The 18433-nt window shown below is 42.5% G+C and overlaps 1 protein-coding gene across 4 annotated transcripts in view; it reads right to left on the bottom strand.

Annotated features, from left to right (window-relative positions):
* LOC122922236 (tight junction protein ZO-2-like) overlaps positions 1–18433 on the bottom strand; it is a 130474-nt gene that overhangs the window by 13345 nt on the left and 98696 nt on the right. For all 4 annotated transcript variants that reach the window (XM_044272809.1, XM_044272818.1, XM_044272827.1 and 1 more), the window contains 7 exons: positions 17060–17165; positions 15124–15275; positions 13971–14037; positions 13452–13602; positions 11512–11620; positions 10466–10676; positions 7277–7467 (listed from right to left, as the gene is read on the bottom strand). In XM_044272809.1, the coding sequence (XP_044128744.1) occupies positions 7277–7467; positions 10466–10676; positions 11512–11620; positions 13452–13602; positions 13971–14037; positions 15124–15275; positions 17060–17165 (987 nt within the window). The remainder of the gene's footprint in view (positions 1–7276; positions 7468–10465; positions 10677–11511; positions 11621–13451; positions 13603–13970; positions 14038–15123; positions 15276–17059; positions 17166–18433) is intronic.

Genomic DNA, 18433 nt, shown 5'->3' with positions numbered 1-18433 from the left:
GGACACCTGGTTCAACCAAACAAGGGGGATCTCCAAAATTCTAGGTCTGTAGTAGCTAGGAAGGAGGCTAGCCCTCAGGCTTCTCCAGCAGCCCCAGTGACTGTTCAGTCCGTCACATTTCTCCCCTCCCAACAGTAGAGTAACCAGGTACCAGACCCCTAACTGGTCTGGAGCGGTGTTAGTCGGACAAGATAAATCCAAAACCTCTTCCAACTGGTCCGCTGGACTCTGCTGCAGGAGAGTGATGCCACTGCCGCTGGGAAGGGAGGTCGGCTACCTCTTCTCCCTGGAACACCCTCTGCCGCTAGGGGGAGAGAGGTCGACTACCTTTTGTCCCTGGGACATTTTCCGCTGGGATGTGGTCAGGGAATCCTACCCCCAGGACCTGGTTGTGGGTCTGCTGTGGAGAGGAGGGATCGCTTACCTTCCCCTCCTGGCATTCCTGCGGGGTTGGTTGGGGATTTGTACCGGCCGTCTAGCATCCCTGTAGGTCTGGTGCAGAGACCGTGGTCCCATTCACAATATCGGAGTTACAGTGCTGCCCATAATTATTCATACCCCAGGCAAATTTTTACTTAAAGTTACTTTTATTCAATCAGCAAGTATAATTTTTTGACGGGAAATGACATAGGTGTCTCCCAAAAGATAATAAGACGATGTACAAGAGGCATTATTGTGGAAAAAAAAAAACATTTCTCAGCTTTTATTTACATTTGAGCAAAAAGTGTCCAGTCCAAAATTATTCATACCCTTCTCAATAATCAATAGCAGTATGATGGATATACACCCCGTCCTCGTGATGGAAGAAAATTCGAGGGCTTCAACCAAGGATGCTTATTTTATTTCAAGAAAGCTCGACGCGTTTCGGGGATTACAACTAAGTCCCCTTTATCAAGAGCACAAATAAAAGCATAACATAACACTGAAAGGACTCACAGTTAAATAGGGAGGATGCATATCATTCGTTTGGTTGGTTCCATGTGGCTTCTCATTGTGGGCAGTAACTTCCTGGTCACATGACCTCCAGGGCCGGAACAGGAAGTGAGTTGGTGGGGCAATCTAACTGGAATTTATTGTATTGCAGGGATTTAGTGGCTATGTTTTTAATATTTAATAGTGGCATAACGTTTTGCCATAGAAAACTGTATTGCAGCCAGAGGTCTGCGCCCTCTGATTGCATTGCTCTAGCCCCAGTATCGCTGTGCGTTCCACTGTGGAACGCAACAACAGCTTGCCTGCTGGGAGCGTCCCACAGCGAGTCCTCTTCCTTCCGGCTGCCACCCGATGCGCTCCAAGCTGGAACGCACCGCTCAGGCTCACTGTCGGGGGGAGTGGCCACGATCCTTTGAACGTAGGATGCGTTCCAGCCTGGAGCGCACAACATCGGCCTCCTGCAAAGGGGAGTGGTTATACTTTAATTTAATGATGCGCTCCAAGCGCATCACTTAGATCTTACACCTGAATCTTGCATATTAAGACATAAAGGGGCAGGTGATTGAAATTATACAAGAGGGTTTTTTTTATCAGTCAAGAGACTTTGAATGATATGCCTGGTCCCATAACAATCACAACAAAAAATGTATATACTATCAGTTGATAAGTTGCCTTGAGGCATATTTGAATAGCATACCCCAAGCTTCTATAGAAAATAGAATACAATAAAATAATAATAAATATGAATATAAATATTGATTAAAAAAAAATATATATGATTTCAATCACCTGCCCCTTTATGTCTTAATATGCAAGATTCAGGTGTAAGATCTAAGTGATGCGCTTGGAGCGCATCATTAAATTAAAGTATAACCACTCCCCTTTGCAGGAGGCCAATGTTGTGCGCTCCAGGCTGGAACGCATCCTACGTTCAAAGGATCGTGGCCACTCCCCCCGACAGTGAGCCTGAGCGGTGCGTTCCAGCTTGGAGCGCATCGGGTGGCAGCCGGAAGGAAGAGGACTCGCTGTGGGACGCTCCCAGCAGGCAAGCTGTTGTTGCGTTCCACAGTGGAACGCACAGCGATACTGGGGCTAGAGCAATGCAATCAGAGGGCGCAGACCTCTGGCTGCAATACAGTTTTCTATGGCAAAACGTTATGCCACTATTAAATATTAAAAACATAGCCACTAAATCCCTGCAATACAATAAATTCCAGTTAGATTGCCCCACCAACTCACTTCCTGTTCCGGCCCTGGAGGTCATGTGACCAGGAAGTTACTGCCCACAATGAGACGCCACATGGAACCAACCAAACGAATGATATGCATCCTCCCTATTTAACTGCGAGTCCTTTCAGTGTTATGTTATGCTTTTATTTGTGCTCTTGATAAAGGGGACTTAGTTGTAATCCCCGAAACGCGTCGAGCTTTCTTGAAATAAAATAAGCATCCTTGGTTGAAGCCCTCGAATTTTCTTCCATCACGAGGACGGGGTGTATATCCATCTTACAGGCGACCTTGGCGAGGGAGGTAAGGAGGACAGGTGTCTTAAGTTTATCCTGTCCATCCTCCTCCCTGGTGAAGTAAGTCCCTTGACTTAACTTATTTTTTATTATTATACCACCATTATTGTAGCAAAACCTTTCTATACCACCTTGACATAATATCAATTGAGCGGTTGCAGATAACCCGTATATTATACTATACACATATATCTCTTTACTGCCATTCTTGTAATACCTGTCACATGTAACTGGCGCCCCACTATACTGTTATATGTTCTTCTGCATATGGTACACTATCAGTGTTCCTGTGCTGTGTTTCTTTTTAAGTGGGTAGCTGCCTCATACTGTGGCCAATCTATTACAAGCTGATAATCTGACACCAATTCAGAGTTCTCCTCTGGCGCTTTATCCCTCCTATTCTCCTTTCCCTGTCCCATTTCCCTCTTCCATACATCCACTCCAAAATTTTTCTCTTTTATCTTCTACAATAATCAATAGAAAAGCCTTTATTGGCTATTACAGCAATCAAACGCTTCCTATAATTGCAGACCAGGTTTTTGCATGTCTCCACAGGTATTTTTGCCCATCTTTAGCAATGAGCTCCAAACCTCTTAGGTTGGAGGGTCTTCTTGCCATCACCCTGATCTTTAGCTCTCTTCACAGATTCTCAATTGGATTCAAGTCTAATGTTAATGTTGTTGTCTGCTAACCATTTTCACCACTTTTGCTGTGTGTTTTGGGTCATTGTCATGCTGAAAGGTCCACTGGTGCCCAAGGCCAAGTTTCTCTGCAGAACACCCCCAAAGCATTAGGTTCCCACCACCATGTTTGACAGTGGGGATGGTGTTCTTTGGGTTGAAGGCTTCTCATTTATTACGCCAAATGAAGGAAACATCATTGTGACCAAACCATTAAATTTTAGTTTCATCTGACCATAACACAGAAGACCAGAAGTAGTCTTCTTTGTCCAGATGAGCTTTTGCAAAGGCCAAGCAAGCTTTTGTGTGCCTTATCTGGAGAAATGGCGTCTTCCTTGGTCTGCATTGTGCAGTGTCCGTTGGATTGTCTGCCTTGAGACATTGCCATCAGCAGAGCCCAGATGCACCAGGATGGCCATGGTGGTGATCCTTGGATTCTTTTTCACTTGTCTAACTATCCTCCTGGCCAGCACAGGTGTCACTTTTGGCTTCCGACCACGTCATCTGAGATTTTCCACAGTGCGGAACATCTTGTATTTTTTGCTCAAATGTAAATAAAAGCTGAGAAATGTTATTTCCACAATAATGCCTCTTGTACATAGTCTTATTATCTTTTGGGAGACACCTATGTCATTTGCCGTCAAAAAATTACTTGCTGGTTGAATAAAAGTAACTTTAAGTAAAAATTTGCCAGGGGTATGAATAATTATGGGCAGCACTGATTATATACCGTATTTTTCGCTTTATAAGACGCACTTTTTCCCCCCCAAAAGTGGGGGGAAAATGGCCGTGCGTCTTATAAAGCGAATACTTCGCTGGCCGCTATGCTGCACAGCGCGGCCAGCGAAGTATCAGTGACAGTGTGGAGGGAGGAGGCGGAGACACTCATGGCGGGGCCCGGTGCAGTGACTCTACTCTAATACACCGGGCCCCGCAACTGTTAAACATTCAATCTGATCTATATCTAATAGTATATGCTCTGTACGGTACTTACTGTAGTACCGTAAGTATAGCGCAGACCGGCATCTCCCTCGGTCATGCGCCGCTTGCCGCACCTCCTTCCTCATGCGCCGTCTGCTCCAGCTCCCTCTGTCATGCGCCGCCTGCCCCAGCTCCCTCTGTCATGCGCCGCCTGCCTGTTCATTCATAAAGTGAGATAAGCAGGCAGGCGGCGCATGAGGAGGGAGCTGGGGCAGGCGGCGCATGACAGAGGGAGCTGGAGCAGACGGCACATGAGGAGGGAGCTGCGGCAGGTGGCGCATGACCGATGGAGATGCCGGTCTGCGCTATACTTATGGTACTACATTAAGAGCCGTACAGAGCATATACTATTAGATATATATCAGATTGAATGTTTAACAGTTGCGGGGCCCGGTGTATTAGAGTAGAGTCACTGCACCGGGCCCTGCCATGAGTGTCTCCGCCTCCTCCCTCCACACTGATGCATCTGATGGGGGATCTGTAGATGACACTTAGGGGGATCTGTGGATGACATAAGTGTCATGCACAGATCCCCCCTCAGTGTCATGCACAGATCCCCCCTCAGTGTCATGCACAGATCCCCCCTCAGTGTCATGCACAGATCCCCCCTCAGTGTCATGCACAGATCCCCCCTCAGTGTCATGCACAGATCCCCCCTCAGTGTCATGCACAGATCCCCCCTCAGTGTCATGCACAGATCCCCCCTCAGTGTCATGCACAGATCCCCCCTCAGTGTCATGCACAGATCCCCCCTCAGTGTCATGCACAGATCCCCCCTCAGTGTCATGCACAGATCCCCCCTCAGTGTCATGCACAGATCCCCCCTCAGTGTCATGCACAGATCCCCCCTCAGTGTCATGCACAGATCCCCATAACAGTGCGTCATCCACAGATCCCCCCATAACAGTGCGTCATCCACAGATCCCCCCATAACAGTGCGTCATCCACAGATCCCCCCATAACAGTGCGTCATCCACAGATCCCCATAACAGTGTCATCCACAGATCCCCATAACAGTACATCATCCACAGACCACCTTTAGTTCAAAAGCTACCAAAAGCACACCTTTTGGTTCAAAATATTTTTTTCTTATTTTCCTCCTCAAAAACCTAGGTGCGTCTTATCATCAGGTGCGTCTTATAAAGCGAAAAATACGGTATATATATTTATATATATACATACATACATACATATACACACAGTACAGACTAAAAGTTTGGACACACCTTCTCATTCAAAGAGTCTTCTTTATTTTCATGACTATGAAAATTGTAGATTCACACTGAAGGCATCAAAACTATGAATTAACACATGTGGAATTATATACATAACAGAAAAGTGTGAAACAACTGAAAATATGTCATATTCTAGGTTCTTCAAAGTAGCCACCTTTTGCTTTGATTACTGCTTTGCTCACTCTTGATGAGCTTCAAGAGGTAGTCACCTGAAATGGTCTTCCAACAGTCTTGAAGTAGTTCCCAGAGATGCTTAGCACTTGTTGGCCCTTTTGCCTTCACTCTGCGGTCCAGCTCACCCCAAACCATCTCGATTGGGTTCAGGTCCGGCGACTGTGGAGGCCAGGTCATCTGGCGCAGCACCCCATCACTCTACTTCATGGTCAAATAGCCCTTACACAGCCTGGAGGTGTGTTTGGGGTCATTGCCCTGTTGAAAAATAAATGATGGTCCAACTAAACGCAAACCGGATGGAATAGCATGCCGCTGCAAGATGCTGTGGTAGCCATGCTGGTTCAGTATGCCTTCAATTTTGAATAAATCCCCAACAGTGTCATCAGCAAAGCACCCCCACACCATCACACCTCCTTCTCCACGCTTCATGGTGAGAACCAGGCATGTAGAGTCCATCCGTTCACCTTTTCTGCGTCGCACAAAGACACGGTGGTTGGAACCAAAGATTTCAAATTTGGACTCATCAGACCAAAGCGCAGATTTCCACTGGTCTAATGTCCATTCCTTGGGTTCTTTAGCCCAAACAAGTCTCTTCTGCTTGTTGCCTGTCCTTAGCAGTGGTTTTCTAGCAGATATTCTACCATGAAGGCCTGATTCACACAGTCTCCTCTTAACAGTTGTTCTAGAGTTGGGTCTGCTGCTAGAACTCTGTGTGGCATTGACCTGGTCTCTAATCTGAGCTGCTGTTAACCTGCGATTTCTGAGGCTGGTGACTCGGATGAACTTATCCTCCACAGCAGAGGTGACTCCTGGTCTTCCTTTCCTGGGGCATGCGAGCCAGTTTCTTTGTAGCGCTTGATTGTTTTTGTGACTGCACTTGGGGACACTTTCAAAGTTTTTCCAATTTTTCGGACTGACTGACCTTCATTTCTTAAAGTAATGATGGCCACTCGTTTTTCTTTATTTAGCTGCTTTTTTCTTGCCATAATACAAATTCTAACAGTCTATTCAGTAGGACTATCAGCTGTGTATCCACCTGACTTCTCCACAACGCAACTGATGGTCCCAACCCCATTTATAAGGCAAGAAATCCCACTTATTAAACCTGACAGGGCACACCTGTGAAGTGAAAACCATTTCAGGTGACTACCTCTTGAAGCTCATCAAGAGAATGCCAAGAGTGTGCAAAGAAGTAATCAAAGCAAAAGGTGGCTACTTTGAAGAACCTAGAATATGACATATTTTCAGTTGTTTCCCACTTTTTTGTTATGTATATAATTCCACATGTGTTAATTCATAGTTTTGATGCCTTCAGTGTGAATCTACAATTTTCATAGTCATGAAAATAAAGAAAACTCTTTGAATGAGAGAAGGTGTGTCCAAACCTTTGGTCTGTACTGTACATATATAATATTTATATACATATACACATATACACACATACGCATACACACACACATACCGTACGTTTCTACTATTGGTCCTGCGAAAATGAGGCATGCAGATGACCGGTTTCAGTATTTTGCGGATCCGCTGTTTGTGGACCCCATAACACATATGATCAAGAGCATGAGGCTTGTTGTAAAATACACACAAATTACTGCTTAGCAACTCAAATTGAGTATAGAATAAATAGCAAGGGTATTATTTAGTAAATTTTATTATACACATCACAAAATATACTTCAAAGTGGTCTGACACAATGACATGTGAGCTTGAAGGATAAAGAAATATCGAAAATGGCAATTACCTTCCCTCAGCATAACCCTCTCATAGGACGGGAATCTGGTGCTGATCCACGAGATTGAAGTTGGGTCATCACGACCCTTCTTAGCATTCTTCTTTGCTCCAGCTCTTTGGGCTCGGTTCTTCCAGAAATCTGCCCGGTCTCCGGCTCCCCCTGTTTTCTGTGAATTCTGCACACTGGCCAGCTGATCGGCTCTGAAACATTAACAGCTAATCTCAGAAAGGAATCATACTACCCCACACCAGAGATCTGCATGCAACATCTGACAAGTATGAAGTAGGGGTTGAACACCTTGTTTCCACATTCCCTGGGGTTTCTTTATTCCTCAAGCATTTACAAACTTCTCTCAACACTATCCAGGCTTGGCGTCATTACAAGAACAGGTCAAATTCATAAGCAGAACTATCTACTCAATATCTGTACTAACTACACTTCTTTAGTAGCGATTTTGACTTGTAACCCCCCCCCCCCCCAATACACATCTGTGTTAACTACTTGCACCCCCTTGTAATAACAATACCAGAGTATGTATTCTTATGAGTCTACCAAGAGCCATTCCTCTATCATTCCTGGTGGAAGAGATGGATTAATTACTAGCAGTTTGCAATGAAGGTCCAGATGGGTGTTACCAGTTCAGGGTGTGTCCCTGCACAGTCTAGAATTATATCAGTGTTGCTAGTGTCAGACTCTTTAGGGTCACAAGTTTTCAGTGAAGGTACAGATGGGTGTGACCAGTTGGGGTTGTAACTCACAACCCCAACTGGTCACACCCATCTGTACCTTCACTGAAAAAATGGCTAGTAATTCACCCAAATCTTCTAGCAGGAATAATAAAGAAATGGTACAACATACAGAAAAGTTATATAAAAATGACTACTACATGGGGAATGCACGTAGTTGCCGACACAGACATGTCAGGAGAGGTGACAGGTTCCCCTTAAAGCACATAGGAGAACATGGTTAAAATTCAAATCCTTTTACTCATAGTACTAAACAAAAACGTCTATATTTGCTTCAATAGCTTCAGGTCAAAGAACATTCAAGAAAACAAATCTGAGGAAACTGCTGTGAACTGGCAGCCTTATAAATCACACCCAGACATCCCTGGAGCCCAAGTTGCTTTGAATGACTTGAAAAATCTCTATATTGAAAGGAAATGTGTCACCAAAAATTTGATCTGCCATTTAAAAAATCTGATAGTAGCACATATCTTTTTTTATTGCAGATTTTTTTAATTTCAATTCCTGAACATGATTATGGGGGCTGCCATAGCTGTGCTTAACAGCAATTAGAAAGCATTAAGATATTTGCTTTACGGCAATGGTCAGGAGGGGAGCTCACTGACTTTTATAGGAGAGTTTTCTAGGCAAGTTCTGCACACTGTGCAGAGGTCATTGTACAAGGAAAGAATAGATAAGATTTGACAATCACATATTGTGAATGGTGGATCCTGTCTTATCTATATACAGAGGTGGTATCATCACAGGCAGGATTAAAATGAGTTAACTGCAGTAAAGTGATCTGTACAAACCAAGAAGAGGCACCAATTATTAGACAGTGCAAAAACTGCTGGATTTTTGGTTTTAGTTTAAATATAAAAAAAGACATTGAAAATTAAAAATCACATCATCAAAAATTATTTAAACATAAAAGACGTGATTTAAACAGCAGATCATTTTCGGATGACATATTTTCTTTAAGCCCTGGACAAATAGCAATGAAAATATTGGAAACAGAAGGCATAATTAGTGGGCAATCTGCCACACAGTACTTATGTAATCCAATCCCAGTATCCATATTATAACAGAGATAATGTATCACAAGTGTCTTTATACACTCAACGACAAAAAAATAACACACCCAGATCGAAATGTCCGATGGCAGCAAAACTGTACATGCAAGCAAATCTGTAATGATTACAGGTGTGATCCGATTAGACATTGGGTTTTGCCATAAGACTGTGTAAACGTGCTTCCCACGCTACCCTATAAAAATGCTCTCAGAGGTTACTTTTGGGCAGTGTGCCCTTTGATGAGAGATCATTGACTGCTAGACATGCCTCTATCATGCAGTAGCATTTTGCCCCCTTGAACCATATCATCTTTAGTGAGGAACCCAGGTTCTGTTTGGGATCCTACAACAGTCAGTACACGTGGTGTGTGCTTTTTCATGCCTTTGCGGTGGAGTGACACACTGCCACAAATGCTGGTGTGACGATCTGCAGAGCCATTGCATACGACAGTTGCTCAGCCCTACTAGTTATATAAAGGGACACTAACAGCTCAGCGATAGGTGCAGAACATCCTGCAGCCATGTGTCACATTCCAACTGGTACTTTTTAGCAGGAAAATGCTCCCCCACACACTGTAAGGGTTTCCCAGGAATGTCTCCGACAGACTGCAACACTTCCTTGGCCTTTCCCGTCGCCAGATTTATCAGCAATCAAGGATTTATAGGACTAGCTGGGATGCTGTCCGCGTCTTTTGTGGCCCCATTAAAATGAATGGGTCTGCATTTAAGTAAACAAAATAAGCAATGCCTTACCAATCCCTTCACTCCCGTGCTGACAATTCTTAGGTTCCCTGCCAGTCTTTATTCACCTGGTTTCATCGATTCAGTGTGGACACATGTGACCGTTGCATCAGTGACCATAGCGGTGCAGACATATGACAGTCAATGATTGGCTGCAGCGGGCATGTGTCAACATGCTGGAAGCCAATATATAGGCTAGCAGGGGACCAGGGAAATATCGGCACAAGTGGTTGAAAAGGGGAGGAGTGTTATTTTTGTCATTTTATAGCACTGTAAACTGGACAATCCTTTTAATATATTTTTTGTGGTCTAAAGTAACAAAGCAGTTCATTTTGCTATTCTCTGGTGGTCTAGGGTAATCCTCTAATAACCTAAAAAAGAAAGCAAGCAGGTGGTTTAACTCCCCTACCCAGGGTATCTGCTGTGCACCCTTGCTAGGATGCTGAACAACATGTACTCATTCAACTTCCCCTCAATCCCTGATGAAACACAGCTGCACAGTGCTCACCATGAGAAGGCACATAGTCACTACTGCCAATGACAAGCATTAGCTCTAACCAAAAGCAGCAAACCGTGAAGGATCAGGTTAAAAAGGGAATCAACGATGTGGTCACATTAATATCTAATAAAGATATACATAGGTTAAGAAATTGGAAATACCTGCTTTTACTAGGAATAAGGCCTTTCTCCAACTCATTGGCAATCCTAACAGACAGCCAGCTGCCCAGTTTTCCATCGTATAGGGTATCAACCACCCTAAAAATCTCGCCTCTTGTGAATCCTAGGAACTGTGGACCTTCTTTTTCATATTCAAAATGAGTTCTTATGAAGAATGAATCCCCTCGACCACAAGCAAGTATATTTTTGTATACTAAAAAAATAATTATACATTAAAATTGGTTGCATGCCCTTTAAATGCTAATAGAGAAACTTAATTGTAGTTACGAAAAATGTTAGAGAATTAAAAATGTATTAATATAAGACCATCAATATATCACTATACTAAATGTATAATTGCCCATGATAAAACAGATTAAGGCATCATATACACAATAGAGCCATGTGCGTAGAGTCTTATGGTGGCCACATGGGATTTATATGATGCAATAGACCAGTGATGGTGAACTGTTTACAAGCCGTGTGCCCAAACTGCAAACCCAAAGTGCCAACACAGCAATTTACCCTGAATACAAGTATAGTATATCTTCCATGTACTTTATCACTTAGCTATAATAGCCGCTGGCTGCATTCAATGCTCTGCCTGTGCCATTCATAGTGCGCTCTGCGCTGATGAATGGCAGGAAAAGTACAGAGGCAGATTGGTACACCAGGGTGCAGGTGCCCAGGTGCCATAGGTTTGCCACCACTACAATAGACAATAATAGCAAACCTAAATTTAGGTGCAAGTGGACTTTATATGCATTCCTCACCACTTTCCAAAAAGGGGGCATGGTGGGTGGGGAATGGGTGTGGCCATCACCCTGACTTAGGTACTGAAATCTAGGCACACGGACTGCCAGAGGATGTGCATAATTTGTGACAGGGCATGCGCCTCGTTTTAAATTAAGCACATCCTCCCGTGGTACAGGTGGATATCAAGACCAGAAATGCCTGTGTTTATGAATGACCCCCAATGTGTGCCACTGCCACCACATGTTGCCTTTTTTACAGCAGGCTTTAATAATTCTATTTGACAATAAACTTACCATCATATTTACTCTGGATTAAAATGGTCACCTCTTCACCTTTTGGGATTTCCAACAAATAAAGGACAGCATCTTCTCGAACAATGCAACGGAAATCTTGTAAGTTCACCTAACAGTTAGGAAAGAAAGAACAGTAATGTCAAAAATTGTAACCAAGAGGTCCATCCAGACTGCCCTCTTTCACCCTACAATGTCATTTCCAGGTATGTTTAACCACTTCATTACCATAACTTTTTTATTTTTCCGTTCACTTAGCCATATGAGGGCTTTTTTTCTGCAGGATAAGACCTCATGCACACGGCCGTTGTGCGGCCGTTCAGTGTACTGTGGACAGCAATTTTTGGTCCCCAATGCATGGGCAACAGCCATGCGGCGGCCAAGACGGGTCGAGACCCATTCAATTTGAATGGGTCCGTGATCCGTCTGCACCGTAAAAAAATAGAACATGTTCTATTTCTTTGCGGTGTGGAGGAACAGACAAACACCACGGAAGCACTCTGTAGTGCATCAGTGGGGTTCCGTGCATCCGTTCCGAACCGCAGCTCCGGACCCATTCAAGTGAATGGGTCCGCATCCGTGATGCGGGGAGCACATGGTCGATGCACGCATATTGCGGACTTATTGTTTGCAGGCCGCAATACGGCCACGGCCGCGTGCATGAGGCCTAAGTTATACTTTGTAACAGCACCATTTAATACTGCATATGATGAGGCTAGTAAGATCACAGTGATAACACATTTACAGTATATAGGTTTTTCTTGTGTTTGAATACTGAAAAAAATATATTGAACTCTAGAATAATATAAACTTTCTTTTCATCTCCATATTGTTAACCCCTTGACTTTTTTAGAGTTACGTCGATGGATTTGTGTGAGGGCTCATTTTTTGTGGGACAATATGTCATTTTGGGGTATGTGTTACTTTTTGATCATTTTTTTTCTTGTTACACCATACACCGTATGGGATAAATATTTTTATATTTAAATTTTTGGGAAAAGGGGGTGAATTTTGATTTCTTTTAAACTTTTTTTTTTTTTTAGGCCCCGAAGAGGACTTAAAAACATGCAATCATTAGATTGCCATTTATTTTCCCTAATAGATTTCTATCCATTAGTGAACACAAAATGTTGTATATTCCAATGCAGTTCTGCCACCCACAGGCCTGCATTGTAATATACCAGTAATAGGCCTAGAAGTCTTGTACATGCTCTGGCCTATTACTGCCAAGGGACGACTTAAAAGGACTCTTCCGAGATTTTTATACTGATGACCTATCCTCAGGAAAAGGTGCCGACGCTCACAAGAGCCAAGTGACAACATGTTCATGTGCCACGTGGCCTTGGAGCAGCTCAGCCCCATTCTAGTGAATGGGGCTCATATGCGATACCAAGCACAGCCGCTATACAATGTATGGTGCTGTGCTTGGTGAGCTGCGCGAAGGCAAATGTGCCTTCTCAAAAAAGAGCTGATTGGGTGGGGGGTGTTAGATCAGTAGTATCTGATTGGTGGGGGTCTAACGGGTCATCAGTATAAAAATCCCAGAAAACAGTTCTCAGCCAGCGGAAGATGCTAGGACTTTAGTAGTCTTCCGTTTTTTGTTTTTTTTCACCTTTCAGATGCTGAGGTCACATTTGACCACTGCATCTGAGGGGTTAAACGCTATAAGTGTTATCACCAAAGACATTAGGCCCAGGTGTCTGCTGTATGAAAGGCGCCATTAGTGAATACCCTGCTGCTGATGTATATGGTTGTCCGGCGAGAGGGTAGAGGTTAAGAAACCTATTACAGATCTTTCCACTAACTATGCAGGGCACATGTTCCACACCACTATTCACCCACTTTCTAATGTTAGGGTCGATTTACATGGGCCAATATACAGGAAAATGGTCGGGACTGAACGGTTTGTTTGCTTTACATGCAGCAATCATCCCTGTTCATACCTTAAGCAGCTGGTCACCCTCTTGAAGACCTTCCTGCTCAGCAGCACTACCTTCTTGCACACCAGCCACAAATATACCAACGTCATTGCCCCCAGCAAGACGCATGCCAACGCTATCACCTTTTCGAAACTGGATCATTTTTGTATTGGGTCTGAGAAACAGAAAATAAATTGCAAATGTTTAGGGTAAACGATAAAAAGTAGATTTCTTTATATAGTCTCTGTAAAAAAATAAAAATAAAAAATTATATTATATATATATATATATATATATATATACACACATATATATATATATATATATATATATATATATATATATATATATATATATACACACACACACACACACATATATATTTGTGAAATATGATTTAATTTGTACATAATGGCCTTCTGCATGTATGAGGACTGTACAGAGGTGGGCACCCCATAAAAACACATTCTTCTATTGCTGCATCACAAACAAATGTTTTATCATAAAATATGTTATACCTAACCCCAGATTATTCTTACTTACCCATAGGTCTCTAGATCTTCTGGACTTGGTTGCAAAAAATTATTGGTAGGTGCTATAGGTTTGTCATCTGTAAAGTAAGAAAGCATGAATTCTTAGTCAGTGACCAGCCTCACAAAAGACATCTAAACTACTTAGAGGGGTTACCCCACAAAGAATATTTTCTTTTATTTCAACAAAGCACCAATTAAATAAACTTTGCAAATGTTTTAGTATTTTCATCCCCGCCCAGATCTATAACTTTTATACTTTTCTATTGGCATAGCTGTAGAAAGGCTTGTTTATTCTGCAGGATGAGTTATACTTTTGGCTAAAACTAAGGGCGTTAACCTGGCAGTCCCCTAGTATTCACATCCTTTAACCCCTATAGAGAGATCTGTACTGCTACAGAACAGCCACCAGGGTGCTAATTCTTGGAGTAGTCTCATGGGGTCAGAGACATTGATGCAGGGAACAGAGGGGTCAGGTGAAATCGAAGTCAGGGACAGACCAAGGTCAGGATGGAGGAGAACATGCAATATAATAATAGGACTTAGGTCAGAAAGGCAGTGTAGGATCAGTGCGGGTAACAGGCACAGCTCAGGTCAGATAGCAAGGGTCAAATAGCGGTAATTGGGCAGAGGTCAGTAAACGGGCAGACAAGATACAGCACACCTAGCAGGAATTTACCAAGCTAAAACACCTACTGCTCAGACGCATTCCCACAGGGGAGGGTGCCTTAAGTACCAAGGGTAGCCAGGCTATTGGCTAGTGAAGATGCATGTGTGTGCCCTGGCCCTTTAAGAGCCTGGGGGAGTGTGTGCACAATCACCAATCATGCCCTACAGGCATAGAGTTAAGGCCTAGCCAGCAAGCAGGCCATAGCCTGCACGAAGGAACAGAGCTGAGCCACAGAAGCACTTCTGGCCAACAGGGTAAGTTTAACAGCACAGTGGCAGCTCTCAGCCATTGCCGCTGTAACAAAATGCTACCATGAACTGTACAATAAAATATATTTGCGGAGTGGAAAAAAAAAATGCAATTCTGAAATTGTTTTTACTGTTTCATTATTTTCTTTTTACTGCGTTTACTATGCAGTAAAAATGACCTGTGACATAAAGTGTATTCTGTGGGTCAGATCCTTTTGAAAATGACAATGTAGCAAATCAGGACTAACCTTGAACTTCTTCTAAGTATACTGCTTCTGTGATGGGCCCTGGAACTGGGCTTACAGAAAGTGGACTTGGTGTTTCAGCTGCATTCAACACTTTAAAAGGAGTGGGCATGGCACCCATCTTAGCAAGTCTCTTAGGTGGTTCCTCTTTAGAGCTAAACGTAACAAAAAATAAAATAAATAAAATTAAAAAAAAGGCATTATCGAAACAGTCTACCTGTTTCAGGAAATAAGAAAGGCAAATGCCTATACTGGTAGAAGCTATTTTCATTAGTAAAGTCATCAAGGGATTAATAATGGCACTGAAAAGCCTGGAATATAAAATGTAAGAGTTTTCAGAGCTTTTTTTTTTTTTACTGATGATCTATCCTACTTGATTGGTCGATCACATCAGACACTTATGCCCTATTCTGTGGATAGGGGATACATTGTTTTAATAGAACAACCTCTTTAAACTGGCCCTACACAACAAGATTTTCTGCAGGAAAAAAATACAAATAAAAATTGTGTGTACAGGTGATGTGAATTGTACCTTTAAGGGGCTCTCTCACTATGCCATCACTCTGACTGACTGCCGGGACAATTCAGAACTACCAACACAGCACTCATTACTTGAACTACTGAAGAATGGACAATTGCCAGGTTTTTTTCTTGGTCAGGACTTCCCAATCAGAATACCCTAGCAATATGCCATAACATTAAAACATGATAAAAGGGCCTGTAACAACTACTGACAAAACGGTCAGGCTTTTCTATCATTTTAGGCGATCATAGCTTTAAACTCTTATGTGAACAATCATTCATTATGTCCGAAGACCGATTACTGTTTGACTAAAAATTGATCAGTCATATTGAATTTGTTTGGATGGTTGTCTGCTAAAACTTTACATGTACTGCATGATCGCCTGTATACGGTCATTCCCCACAGCTCTTTTTCTTTTAATAATTATACCCCTGACCTACCAGTTCAGTCTGGGATGTTGACGCTTGGATCTTTTGTACAAATCGTCTGATGTACCACCGATCAGTAACACTATGGGAACTTCTAATCCTAAAAGGGTTGGCTCATTTCACACACTAGGATATGCCATCAATGACCAATAGGAGCTGGGACCCGCACCCATCATCAGAATGGGGTCCCTGAAGTGAACGGAAAGTAGCTGTGCATGCGCCGGCACCCTCCATTCATCGCTATGGGAAGTTTACAAAGAGCTGACTCTGCTATTTTCAGCAGTCCCATAGCAGTGAATGGAGCAGTAGCCACACTTGCGCTCCCCATCCATCACTATGGGACTTCTGAAAATAGCCAAACACACTTACTCAGCTACTTTCGGAACTTCTACACCAATGAATGATAAGCACACTGGGGGAGATTTATCAAACTGGTGTAAAGTAGAACTGGCTGAGATGCCCATAGCAACCAATCAGATTCCACCTTTCATTTTCCAAAGGAGCTGTAAAAAATTAAATTGTGGAGTTTGGTTTCTATGGGCAACTAAGCCAGTTCTACTTTACACTAGTTTGATAAATCTCCTCCACTAAGCATGCTCGTGTGCTCTCCTTGACGTTGGGGGCCCCATTCTGGAGAGAGGTGCAAATCTTACTTTTGGGACCTGCTCTTATCCGATACTGATGGCACATCCTAGCAATATGCCATCAATGTGTGAGATGAGCGCTTAAGTTCCAGAAGGGACAAAAATTCTCTTTGCAGAAAAGAATAATACTGTTACATGTATGGTAAGCTGGAAGGTCTTTCTGGTAGTGCTTTATGGAGTATACGCAGGACATAAATATTCCTTTACCATGGGGAGGGGTTGAGGTGGGGAGCTAAAGCCCTGCATTTCTTTAAATTGTCAAATTATGTAAGCAGTGATGCCATTATCTAATTTACTATACTGGCCAGTTATGTACAGAAAGACATTGTAGCACTGTTTCTCACACTGGCATTTCTTTCAATTTCTCGGTGAAGGAAGGAGAGTCTGAATGCTGTAATCTCCTATCATCTTGAGGGGAGCTGGAACGGTCGGATTCTATTTCAGATATATCTGTGTAACATAAAGTGAACAATCTCAAATGTAAAAACATAAGAACTTTTTAGAACAGAAATATGGTGCATAATGCAAAATATTGTAAAACAATTCAGGAAAATAATCAGTAGCCTTCAGCAATTGACATGATTCAGCCTAAACTGGTTTAACATGCTATTGCATTCATAATATCATTGTGGTATACATTATTTTCTATATCTATAACCTGCACCTAAGGGACATCAGCACATCATAAATGACCGAGTCTCTTCAGAGACACTCGGCATATTAGCATGAATGACTGGCTTCCTCGATCGCCGCAATTTTACTATTTAGATGCAGTGTTCACAATTGACCACAGCATCTAAAGGCTTAAATTACTACGATCAGCATTATTGCCAGTTGCAGACATTAGCTGCAGGTCTCTGCTGTTTGAAATAGCAAAGACCCACCGGCTATGGCATCCGCATTTTAAAGAACATGTATGGTGCTGAAAGCCTATGTGTAAATTATTATTTTTTTTATTTCTTTTTTCATAAAAACACAGAAGCATGATTTCTTGGATATAGTTTTTGGACTTTGCTCCGTGTATTCTACTTTCTGTACTAGCTCTTGAACGTCCTCCTTTATTTGAGCTTTTAGCACAGCAAACAGGCTCACTTGACTTTCTCAGTCAAACTATTCACTGTGACCAGAATGGAAAGAGGATGAGTGACTCAATGAGAGGCATCAAACATTGCACGGATAAGTGCAATGCTCTTCTGTGGACCACTTTACTGTTTTGTTGAAAGGCCTAGACAGAGTTGTTATACCAGCATCCTAAATTATACATCAACTATTATATTAGAAGATAACATCTGTCCCAAACAGACAAAGTAAAAGTATCAATGGGTTGCCCATCTATATAGGAGTTTTCTCTCTCTGAGCAATAATTTGGATATCATTTACAATGGCACAGCGCTGCTGAATTGAAAAAGTACAGCTAAATAGTGAAAAAAATTATAATATAAAATATATATATATATATTTTTATTTATTTTTTTTTTTTTTCTATGAATACGGAGTTAAAAAATACCCCTTTCTGATTGAAGTGTCCCTTCAAGAGGTTTCCCCCCCTCTGGGTTATGTTTATAGTTTGTACTGGTGTTTCATCCCAAATTGTCCTTCTGTACACTTGCCATATACTAGAGATTTCAGACAGCTGTTTTCTGCAGAACGTGTTGTTCATGAATGGTCTTGGAAGGCTGTAATTTTGGACAAAGCCATAAATGAAAAATAAATCACTG

This window comes from Bufo gargarizans, chromosome 1 (assembly GCF_014858855.1).
Source record: "Bufo gargarizans isolate SCDJY-AF-19 chromosome 1, ASM1485885v1, whole genome shotgun sequence".
NCBI classification, from domain to species: Eukaryota; Metazoa; Chordata; class Amphibia; order Anura; family Bufonidae; genus Bufo; species Bufo gargarizans.
Note: the sequence above shows the minus strand (reverse complement) of the source record. Positions and strands in the feature narration are given on the sequence as shown.